The sequence below is a fragment of the Panthera leo genome, chromosome E1 (assembly GCF_018350215.1).
Source record: "Panthera leo isolate Ple1 chromosome E1, P.leo_Ple1_pat1.1, whole genome shotgun sequence".
NCBI classification, from domain to species: Eukaryota; Metazoa; Chordata; class Mammalia; order Carnivora; family Felidae; genus Panthera; species Panthera leo.
The window spans coordinates 20,530,816-20,542,668 of record NC_056692.1 but is presented as its reverse complement, the minus strand read 5'-3'; the positions used below and the strand labels follow the sequence as shown (position 1 = coordinate 20,542,668).

The 11,853-nt window shown below is 40.1% G+C and overlaps 1 protein-coding gene across 1 annotated transcript in view; it reads left to right on the top strand.

Moving 5' to 3' along the window:
• The window catches only part of MYO1D (myosin ID), a 357,670-nt gene that overhangs the window by 93,873 nt on the left and 251,944 nt on the right, over positions 1–11,853 (top strand). The window contains exons 2-6 of the mRNA XM_042916054.1: positions 959–1,167; positions 3,129–3,222; positions 5,101–5,266; positions 6,701–6,754; positions 8,221–8,316. Of these exons, the coding sequence (XP_042771988.1) occupies positions 959–1,167; positions 3,129–3,222; positions 5,101–5,266; positions 6,701–6,754; positions 8,221–8,316 (619 nt within the window). The remainder of the gene's footprint in view (positions 1–958; positions 1,168–3,128; positions 3,223–5,100; positions 5,267–6,700; positions 6,755–8,220; positions 8,317–11,853) is intronic.

Below are 11,853 nucleotides of genomic sequence, written 5' to 3'. Positions count from 1 at the left end.
TTTTATGGTAAAAAGGTGGGATCCTGTTAGAAATACTTTATAAAAAAATACACATACCTTTCAACCAGCTGTCTCACAGAAATAAAAGCACTGAGTTGTAAGATTATGTGTCAGGAGTATTTCCTACAGTATTATTCATAATAGCAGGAAGGAAGGGGAATGATTGACTAGAGAATGATAATCTATACCATGGAATTTTAGGCCATCATTTAAAACAATGAATTTGAGGGGCACCTGGGTGGCTTAGTCAGTTGGGCATCCGACTTCGGCTCAGGTCATGATCTCACGGTTCATGGGTTCGAGCCCCGCGTTGGGCTCTGTGCTAACAGCTTGGAGCCTGGATGCTGCTTCGGATTCTGTGTCTCCCTCTCTCTCTGCCCCTCCCCTGCTTGCACTCTGTCTCTTTCTCTATCAAAAATAAACATTAAAAAAACTTTTTTTTAAATTTTTAACAATGAATTTGATGTATGCCAGAAGCGTCTCCTCTATGACTCTCTGTGTTATGAATTTTAGTGTTCTTATTCCTTTACTGACATTTTAGTGCAGATTCAAGAGGGAGAAAAAAAAGAAATGTATTTGGAAAGTTTTCTTTATAATTGAAAATCTGGCTAAGTAGATTCCAAGACCTGCTTTATCTTCTGTTTCTCCTTTTACTAGAGTTCTTAGTAGCACCTACTTATCCTTTCATATTTCAGAAATAGGAACTATCCAGCCCACAAAAAATTAAATTCTTTCTTCTTTCCTGGCTTTTAACTCCTACTGGTCTTTTCTGCCAGCAACATCTGAAGGGGCACAACCTAAGCATTGTCTCTAAAATTAAATTCGGAATTAACGAAATGTCAGTCCAGAAACCGTTCCCGGGATATTTGGATTTTCTTGGAAATGAGGCTCTTCGGAAAGACAGTGTTTCTTTGTAACCATAGCTGTTCCTTTTTCCATCTCTTTCGGTCCTGTGCAGATTTGAAAAAGGGCGTATCTACACATTCATTGGAGAAGTCGTTGTTTCTGTGAATCCTTACAAGTTGCTGAACATCTATGGGAGAGACACGATTGAGCAATATAAAGGACGTGAGCTGTACGAGAGACCGCCTCATCTTTTTGCAATTGCTGATGCTGCTTACAAAGCTATGAAGAGGCGCTCAAAAGACACTTGTATTGTGATATCAGGTATTCAGAGGGGATCCCCTGTACTTTCAGGGTCAAAATCCATTTAACTTAGTAGGTACTCAAGGATCCAAACTGTTGAATAGATCTTTTTTGAAGTTAGAAAGGTAAGCAATTTTACCGGAGGAAAAAAAAAAGTACAGTGAGCATTAACCAAGAAATCCTTTCTGACCAAAGTGTAGTCTCGGTTCATTTGCAAATACACGTTACGTGTGGATGGGCTTCTGGTCAATTTTGTAGACTGAGCCAACATGCAAGATTCTTCCTCTCACCTCAAAGACATAAAAGTACTGGATAAAATGTTAACAAAAAGTCATTTTAAATAATAGCAGAATGAAACCAAGAAAATGAAATCCTGAGTTACCAAAAATGAAGAATGAACTCAAAGTCGGATTGGTGAAAGGGACCATACAGGCATGGGGACCAGGGATGGGCTCTCAGATCCAGAGGCTGGAGCTCTAAAGCCTGAAGAGCAGAGAGACAGGTGATAGACTCTGTGTGCCCGAGAGCTGGAGCTAACCCCTCTGAGTAAAGCTGAGCTCTTCGAGGAATCTTGTGTAGTGAATTGAGGACAGGGAAAGTATCTGCCCGCTGACCCAGGATGGCCTCTCCCAAACTGTGGGAACTTATTTTGGTGCTAATAATACCTCACATCTGCATTAGGGGCTTTATACTTTTAAAACTACTTTTTTGATCTTTATTCCATTTTGGTTATCAAAACTGTTGGGTGGCAGGACAGTTGTGTTTCTACTTCATAGATGAGAATATTAAGGGTCAGAGGAGTTATGTAACTTAATGTTGGAGAATTATATCCTAGGACTATGTTATATCAAATGATGAAAGCAATATTGCCTGATTATAAAAGAAAGAAGGGAGCAAACAATCATGTAAGTGTTTAAGAGCAAAAGCCCCTTCCCTCTGAATAACCTGTTACCCCCAAAACTTCAGCAATAACAGCTGTGAATTTAGTGTTGGTCCTTTTATACATTTTTTCTGTGTATTATACATAGAGTCACACATGCATATGAAATTGTATTATAAACATATTACAGAATTACGTTATAAACGCTATTACATGTGTTTTTCCATTTAACAACACAGAGTGGGCACTTTTCCTTAGCATACCTCTACGGAAGCAGGGGGTTCTCAACAGTTGTGCAGGATTCCATTGAATAGTTGAATCATTTATTTGCCTGGTCCTCTACTGACAGGCATTTTATTTTCAGACTTCAGCTGTGACACATAGTATAGTCTGCAGAAATACTCCTTAAACCTTTGAAGATTATTATTATTATTATTATTATTTGATTATATTCATATTTTTAGTATTTCTGTAGTATAAATTTCTACAGGTGGAATTCTTGAGTCAGGAGGCATGTACATTTAACAGTTGGGTAGCTCATTCTAAATTGATCCCTTCTTCCCACGTTACACCAGCTGTCATGCTCTCTCTGTGACACCGTGTCTGGAGCCTGCTGTTTTGTTTTGCTTTGTTTTCACCAAAATTACTCTAACTTTAATTTTCTGGAGGAATTATTTCATCCTCATGAAGATTAAAAGAAATGTGCTATAGAGAATAAGGTTTTATGAATTTAGCCATGGCCACTGTTTGAGGCACTAGCTTGTTGCTTTTCTGCTATACTCAAGAGTCACAGCCGAGTACAAAGACTTTGGTCTAAGGAATTTGTTTACCACAGTTTATCTCTTGATATTTTTGTGCTAAATCTTAATTTGTAATCTACTTGTTATTTTACTTCTATAGTAGTTTTACTTTTTTTTCCAACATTTTCAGATCTGTTAGAACCCATACCATATCAAGATAGGAGGAAATAACTCATAAAAGCAAACAATGAAACGTAAAGAATTTTAAGTAACTAACATCAGAATTTGCAATTATTCTAGTAAAAACTAGCTTCCTCTTGGTTTAAGTTACAGTGTTAAGCCTTGCACAATTTTTCCCCCAGGGGAGAGTGGAGCTGGTAAGACTGAAGCCAGTAAGTACATTATGCAGTACATCGCGGCCATCACCAACCCCAGTCAGAGAGCAGAGGTTGAAAGGTAAGGGCGGAATAAAAATGGGGAGACATGCTGATCGGAGCTTCATTTTCTTTCTTTTCTTTTTTTTAAACATTTATTTATTTTTGAGAGAGACAGAGACAGAGCACGAGTGGAGGAGGGGCAGAGAGAGAGGGAGACACAGAATCCGAAGCAGGCTCCAGGCTCTGAGCTGTCAGAGACCCTGATGCAGGGCTCGAACTTGTAAACCCTGAGATCATGACCTGAGCTAAAGTTGGATGCCTAACTGACTGAGCCACCCAGGCGCCCCATTTTTCTTTTCTTTTCTTTTTTTTTTTTTTTATGTTTATTTTTGAGAAAGAGTGCAAATGGGGAAAGGGCAGAGAGAGAGGGAGAGAGAGAATTCCGGTCAGGCTCCATGCTGTCAGCATAGAGTCCATGAACCCACGAACTGTGGGTTCGAACTCACGAACCGTGAGATCATGGCCTGAGCTGAAGTTGGACATTTAACCCACTGAGCCACCCAAGCGCCCCAAGGAGACATTTTTCTTAATTGTGACACATCCCACTTATCATTCGGACTTTGCAATCTCCTATAACAAGGATAAGAATGTAAGTTATCTTAATTTCCGTGGCAGCTCAGGAGAATGACTGGCTGAGAACTAACTTCATTTTGTTTTTAAACTCAGTTGGTATAGTAGAGTAAGGCATTTGTAGATTTACTAGTCTTTCATGAGCATATCTCACCAGAGTTTTAAAGATAATTGCCTTGGGGCTCCTGGGTAGCTCAGTTGGTCATGATCTCAACATTTGTGAGTTCAAACCCCACATTGGGCTCTGTACGGTCAGCAGAGCCTGCTTTGGATCCTCTGCCTCTAACAAACACAAAGATAGTTGCCTTTGTTTACCATAAGCATGGAATCGCCCCTCCCCACATTTTAAACGTATACTTCTGTGTGTTGTGGTGTGTGTGTGTGTGTGTGTGTGTGTGTGTGTGTGTGTGTGTATAGAGAGAGAGAGAGGAGGTTGTGGGGTCACTTAAGGCGGTAGTGGGTTGGCTGCATTCGGTTATTTCAGCGGCCACAGTTATTTCTATAGCAGGCATGCTTGTGTGCCGGTACAAGAGGAATTCTGTCAGTGAAATAAAAACAAAGACTTAAGGTCTAGCATGAAGTTAAAAAGTATCCACTGGGAGACACTGCTCCCTAGAAAGTTAGCATTCATTGAATAAAGAATGAATTAAGTAACTGATACAATGGAGAGATTTCATTCAAACAAAATGAGCGATTTCTAAACTAATAAAGACTGTCTTTATAATGTATAACTAAATGCAATAAATTTCAGTGTTTTAGGCTTTACAAACAAGTACTTTTAAAAATTGTATCATTTTCTGTGTCACCCATTCTTTCTCTTGAGAACATATCTTTTTTTAAAGATTTTTCTTTATACAAATAAAACATGTTCACTTAAACTAAAAATTATAGTCTTTTGTCCCAGGTGGAAGGTCCCTGAAATCCCACTCTGTAAACTCCTCCCCTGTCAACCTAGGAAACTATAGTGAAGTGTACTCTTCCCTCCAGCCTTTAAGCATCGACTAACGTATGTGCATATACACATACACTCACGCATACACACGCACAGTCCCTGCCACACATATTATTTTGCGACTTAATTTCTCCTTCATTAACATGTTCTGTGGACATCTGTCTCCATCAGTTCACACTGTAGTACGAAAACAGTTACTTTTACCCGACCCTGTTGGTGGGCAGTTAGGGTTGACCGGTTTGTTTTACTGTCGCTAATAACGCTGCTGTCAGCATCTTCGTATGAACCTTTGGATGTGCTTTAACAAAATCTAGTTTTCTAAAAGGCTCGGCCTGGAAAACTCTCTATAAGGACTCTCATTTATCTGTGTTCAAGAGTGAAGAATATGTTGCTCAAGTCCAACTGCGTCTTGGAAGCTTTTGGAAATGCCAAAACCAACCGTAACGACAACTCAAGCAGGTTTGGAAAATACATGGATATCAACTTTGATTTCAAGGGGGATCCTATTGGTGGACATATCAATAACTACTTATTGGAGAAGGTAAAATGTGTTTAACGTCTGAGGGTAATGTTTTCGGGTGCTGAATTTTGTTTAAACCTAATAGTGCTTATAGAATTTCTAGAATGACTTCAAAGTAGCTTTTAATCCTACTCTGCCTCCCTTCGTGCTTCTCAGTCAGCTTTCATGACAAGATATTCTCCTTTTGTGTTCTTATTAGTTCTTAGGATATCAGGTTGGGAAAGGCTCGAGCTTTGTAGATAAGGATTTAGGGGCGTTTGTGGTGGGGGCGGGAGTGGCATTCGAGTATGTGCCACCCTCCGGGTGAGGTCTGGCCAAAGACCAAGCCAGGACTAATCATTTCCACTCTGGTGACACAACCATCTCCCATGTGTCATCTTATTGTTTTCCTTAGTGCACCACAGGACAGCTTAGTGGGTCCAGTTTCTGAAATTACACTCTTCTCACAGAATCATGCCCGTACAACAATCTTTTATAACTGAGATATGATTGACCTATCACATTGTGTATGTTTAAGGTATACAACATATTGATTTGATATTCCCATCTATATTAATTTGAATCTCATTTTCTTCTGGTTTCTATTCGTAGCATCCTTTATGGCAGTGTAATGCAGTATAATCAAATTTTTAAGTTTATTTATTTATTTTGAAAGATACAGCATGGGGGGGGGGGCGGTGGCAAAGAGAGAGGAAGAGAGAGAATCCCAAGCAGGCTCCACACTCAGCATGAAGCCCGACCCGAGACTCAGTTCCACGAGTGTGAGATCACAACCTGAGCCAAAATCAAGAGTCAGACATTCAGCCAACTGAGCCACCTAGGTGCCCCAGTATAATCTATTTTTTTTGTTAAGTTGAAGTCAGACTGGTAAGGAAATAAGTGTTTTTGTCAGTGTCAGTTACAAAAGGACTGGAAATCCCAGGTATTATCAGTCTTTTTCCAAAATGTTTTAGGGCTTCACTTTATGTACCTAGTCAATCAAAACGACCCCTTTGAATGAACATACATTTTGAGCCCTCTCAGAGCAGCCTTTTGGGAGCCATCTAAGGCAGGGGCCTTTACAGACTGATCTTGCTCAACTGATTTTCCTACAGGATATAAGGCATTGCTCTGAAATGCCTGCCAGACCCTGGGGGAAGGCAGTGTTGTGAATATTACTCCCTAAACATTCCTTCCTGTTTTCCCACTTCCAATCCTCCTTCCCCCAAAAATTCCATCTTTAGGCTGCAGGTTAAAAAAAAAAAAAGTTTCATTTTCAGAAAGTTTAGGGAACTCTGTTTTAAGCAGTAAAAAGAATATTAAAAATTGCACAGAGGAGGCCTAGTTTTAGGTGGGTAATCCATGGGGTCTGTTAGGACATTTAAATGCACTGTTGGTATACGATTTCCTGAGAATTGTGGCTTTTTGTTCTTGAGGTGCGTTCTCAGATTAACAATTTCATGTGGTGTTTTTTAGTCTCGAGTGATTGTGCAACAGCCAGGAGAAAGAAGCTTTCATTCTTTCTATCAGGTTGGTATTTGCTGTTGTGCAGGTAATCGATCATTTGCCCAGTTGTACCAAGGATGAATATTCTATATCCGGGCTCTGCCCTGTCCTGGGCCTCCATTGCCTCCGTTGGCCCACAACACATTACACATGTGCACACGTGCACCCCACCCCCCCCCAACGCATATGCTGCTTCTGAGATGTGATGAGCGTGATTGTTATAAAGAACTAGTCACATGACTGACTACCTTGGTTGAGCATCACATTTCTTTGCAATGTAGAGAATAGTTTAATATCTATAAAGGCTTTTGAAGTGGTAAGTTCCGAATATGTTAAATTAATTGTGTTTTATTTTTGATAGAAGCTGTTGTTCCCATATTTGGGAGCCCCACGGATAGCAATACAACTTCAGTTTTATTTTGCTCATGGAGGCTATAAAGCAAGATGATTACTTAAAATGATTATGAACACAAGGGAGGATTGTCTTCTTTATCCCATCAAAGCTGTGGTTGCTTAGGAAAAAAATCTAATACGTCTTTTGAGAATGCTTTTAGGGTTTAAGGCAAGATCTTTTAAAATAGCCTTTCTGTTAGCAAGTCTTCATGTTCAGAGAACAAGTATGATACATTATTACAATTTTTAAAGCCAAAAGTAATATAAACCAGTGCTAATAAATAAAGCGGGTGATCCAATGAAGCAGTGCTGTTTGGGATTTGTACAAAGAGAAACTATAAATCAGTAAGATTGATTTCCCTGTGGAAACTGTCTCTGCAGGTAATTGAGCGGTGACAGTTGAAGTTGAATACAATTCAGCGGAGTTCAGTTTCTTCTAGGGAACTGCTTTAAGGGTGCTCGTTCGTATGTACAAATTCTGGTGTATTTAGTTTAAAAGATCACTTTTCAAAATCTGATAATTATACCTTTTAAGTAAAACAAAGCATACAGTGTAGTGTAGAGAGTTTAAACATGCTGCCTTCCAAAAGCATGTTCTATATAGAAAAGCTACCCGTATTGTGCTTGTGTTTTTGTTGACGATTCACCATGTTTTCATTCAACTATTTTTCTAACAAATGTAGAAAAGTTCTTTTTATTTCTAGAACCCATAACTTCTCCCCAGTATTTTTCCCACTGGATGAAAGTGTTAAAATTGGTCTTTGTTCAACACTGCAGCCATGGTTATTTATCCGGTGGTGCTCCTGCCTTGGATACAGAGATTGATGAGGAGAGGCTGTGTGTTTCCAGTGTGGTTCAGCATGTGACTCTCTGCTGATGCCTCTTACTTCTGTGGCAATATTGACTTTTTCTGAATTCTGAAACGCAACCCGATCCTGTCTAGATAATGAGGCTGTTTAGCAAGTGTCCATCACAACCCACAGGCACCTGTTTGACAAATGACCATAGCAAAAACAAGATTACCATTGTCAGAATGTTTGCTGTAATTGGTTGTGTATGTATCTTACCAATTTATTTCTAATTAAATATTTTTTCAGCTACTCCAAGGAGGTTCAGATCAGATACTACGCTCTCTACATCTCCAGAAATCCCTGTCATCTTACAACTATATCCGCGTAGGAGCTCAGTTAAAGGTAAGGGCTTCTTCTCTGAGTTGTAGAATCAAAGAATCAGAGGGGACATTAAGTAAAAGTCTAGTCCAGCCTGATGCCTTTAAGCAAATGAGTGACTCTTTTCTTCTTCTGGTTTTTAAATTCTCGCGGACAGAGATTCACTACATTGTTGGTCAGCAACTTCACTCAACAACCATTTCTGTATTTCATCACCATCTGATGGGAAAGAAGTTTCTGTCTTGTGATCTTGTATTTTCTTTGAACTTTTAACCCTATTCCTTTTGACACTATAAAAAGATTGATAGGACAAGGAAATCCACCTCAAAAGAAGATACCGTATGATTTGGCCACAGGCGAGTTGGGAAGACAGAAGGAACGTTAAAAGCACTTTGGTTGAAAATGAGAATCAAAGATCTCCATTCACTATTATTTCAAGTATTGACTTTAACGTATACATAGTTTTGTGAGCCCTGGAACGTTTCTATTCAGCCTCCAAAATTTTCCACTTTTTTCCTCTTCATTTGCATGCGAGTCCTTTGCACCCACATATCAGATGCTTTTCTCCTTTTTTATTTCTAATTAGTTTCCTGCCGGTCACTTTACAACTAATCCTAATAACATAGTGGTTTGTTGATGGTGGGTTATAAAATGGTAATTACAATATTATCCTGTTTTGTTAGGGGAAAGGTGTATAAATACATAAAGTAAGCTATGGAGGGAAATAGACCAAGGTTTTAATTACTGATTCAGGTTGGATGAGGTTACAGGTACATGTTCTTGTACTCTTTCATATCTTAAATTTCTTCTATAATAAAAAATACATTGCTTTTGTAGTCAGAGGAAAAATAAAAGAATTTATGAAAGTAAAGGATCCAAGGTGTGGGAGGTGTTTGGTTTTGTTTTTTTTTTTCTTATTATTATTCATCTGAAGCAAATTATACCTGCATTGCTGATTTAGCCATATTTTTATTGCCATGCATGGAAAGAAATGATATTTAGGCTTTCACGATTAATTTTCCATTGTTTGACATTCAAGTTGCCTAGTTGTTTTGTTTTGTTTGCTTTTACAGTCATCTCAGAGCAGGATGTTTGGGTGAAAGTTAATTGAAAACAAGACAATAGAGGGCAACATTCGAGCTTTGAGCTTTCTGAGAGTAGGTGAGCGGCCCTCAAAGACCAGAAGGGGATTATGAAACCGGCACTTAAAAAGCCCATGACCAGAGGGGCTCCTGGGGTTTCAGTCGATTACACGTCCAACTCTTGGTTTCAGCTCAGGTCATGGTCTCGTGGTTCCTGAGTTTGAGCCCCGTATGGGGCTCTGTGCTGACAGCTCAGAGCCTGCTTGGGATTCTCTCTCTGCCCCTCCCCCACTTGTGCTCTTTCTTTCTCAAAATAAATAAACATTAAAAAAAGGAAAAAGCCAGTGACCAGAAATGTTCCTCTTTAATCAAATTGTCTTATTGACCAAATTACTTTGGACCCGGTCATGTGGCACCCCCACAGAAAGCCTTTGCTCTAAGCTAAATGTAGCTTGGGTTCCCTTTTCCAAGAGTTTCCCACTCCTCTTTTCTCTGCCTTCCTTTTTCATCCTAACAGAAACAAAAACATAATGTGTGATCATAGTCAAACCTAAAACACGAAGCACCGGCAGAAAATAAAAATAAATAATAACTAAACTAAATAATAACTAAAGCTTACCATCCAGAGATAGTTATTGATAATGGTTTATGTATATTCTTTTCCTTTCTTTTCTCTTCTTTTTCTAAAGATTTTATTTTTAAGTAATCCTTACATCCAACATGGGCTTGAAATCATCACCCCAAGAACAAGAGTCACATGCTTCACTGACCCAGCCACCCGGGCACCCCTGTGTATATATATTTATGAATGGAATCATGCAATAAACTCTGATTAAATAAGCTTGCTTTTATTAAATCATAATCATTAATATCTTCCCATTAACAAATATAAGTTAATAGCATGATTTTAGTAACTATAAAGTATTATACTCTGTGTCACAATTTTACTTAACTACCCTAAAATATAGGAATCATGTATATTGAAGATACTTTGGGTTAAAGGGAAGATAAAACTCAATTAAAAGTCTCCAAAAACAATAAGGAACTTCATTATCTCACATAACAAGAAACCCTGAGATGTGACAGTTCCGGAGTTGGTTTGTTTGTTTTGGTTGTTTGTTTCTTCACCTTAAAACTCCCCCACTTCACTGGATTTGGTTTGTGTGCTTAGGCTGATCTTCCTCACGGTCCCAAAGTGGCAGCAGCAGTTCCAGGAGTCACAGGCAGAGGAAGCGTTCCTGGCTTATGTCCCGTTTTAGCTAGGGAAACCTCATGTCTTTCTTACTGACCAGAATAGCATCACAGGCCCATGGCTGAGCAGTCACCTGGTCAGAGGAATAGGATCACTGTGATTAGTTTACACCAGTGAAGATTTACCCCTGGAGGCTGGGGGAGCACCAGTCCTGAAGGACACGTGCACTTGGAGAGAGGTGAACAGACCAGGGTTCTAGCAGCCCACACTTCCCCAAGTAGGACATTTTTTCCCCCTAGTTTCTATGCAATTCCAGCACAGTTGCAGCTTCTAATAATACTAATATCTGATACTTGTCAAGGGCTTTTTATGTGCTAGCAACTAAGGAGGCATCTCACGTAATTCTCATTCGGTTCTCACGGCAACCCTGTGAGAAATGCGTTATTATGCCCATTTCACCCATGAGGAAATTGAGACTAGATGAAGTTGAGTATCTTGCCCAAGGTCAGAGAACCAGGAGGTGGAGGAACTTGCCTGGCTGCATCCTGGGTACTAGAGGAACATGTACTCAGAGACCCCTTCCCGTGTCCCTCCTCACGAGATGAGCATTAGGCCAGCTCCTTGATGTCCCAGCCAGAGGAGAAATTCACCCAGGAGAGGACCAGTCGGGCTCAGGCCCTCTGGAGCTGCTGCTTTGGGAAGACTTTGGAGATGGACAGCTGACCATCACTTCACTGTGAATTTCTGTAGACGTGTTTGTATTTCCAGCCTGATGGCTGCAGCTCCTCGAGGCTGGTGATTTGTCTTTGAACCCCTGTCTTACTCTGATTGGGCTGCTACAACAAAAGTGCCAAAAATTGGGTGGCTTTTATACAACTTTATTTCTCACTGTTCTAGAGGCTGGGAAGTCCAAGATAAAGGCACCTGCGGATTTGGTGAGGGCCTCCTTCCTGGTTTATAGATGGAGCCTTCTCTGTGTCCTCACAGGGCGGAAGGGATGAGGAATCTCTGAGGCCTCTTGTAATGGCACCGATCCCACTTCTTGAGGGCTTCACCCTTGTTACCTAATTACCTCCCAAAGGTCCTACTTCCTAATTCCATCACCTTTGGGAGGGCGGGGGGGGTCAGGATTTCAGCATAGGAAGTTTGGAGGGATACAAACATCCAGTCTATAGCAACCCCCAAATCAGGTAGATCTGATGCGCTGCATGCTTGTGAAAAAGTGGTTGTGATCCCAGAATATTCAATAGCCGGCTGAACGATTGAGGCAGGCCGGTTTGCTTTGGG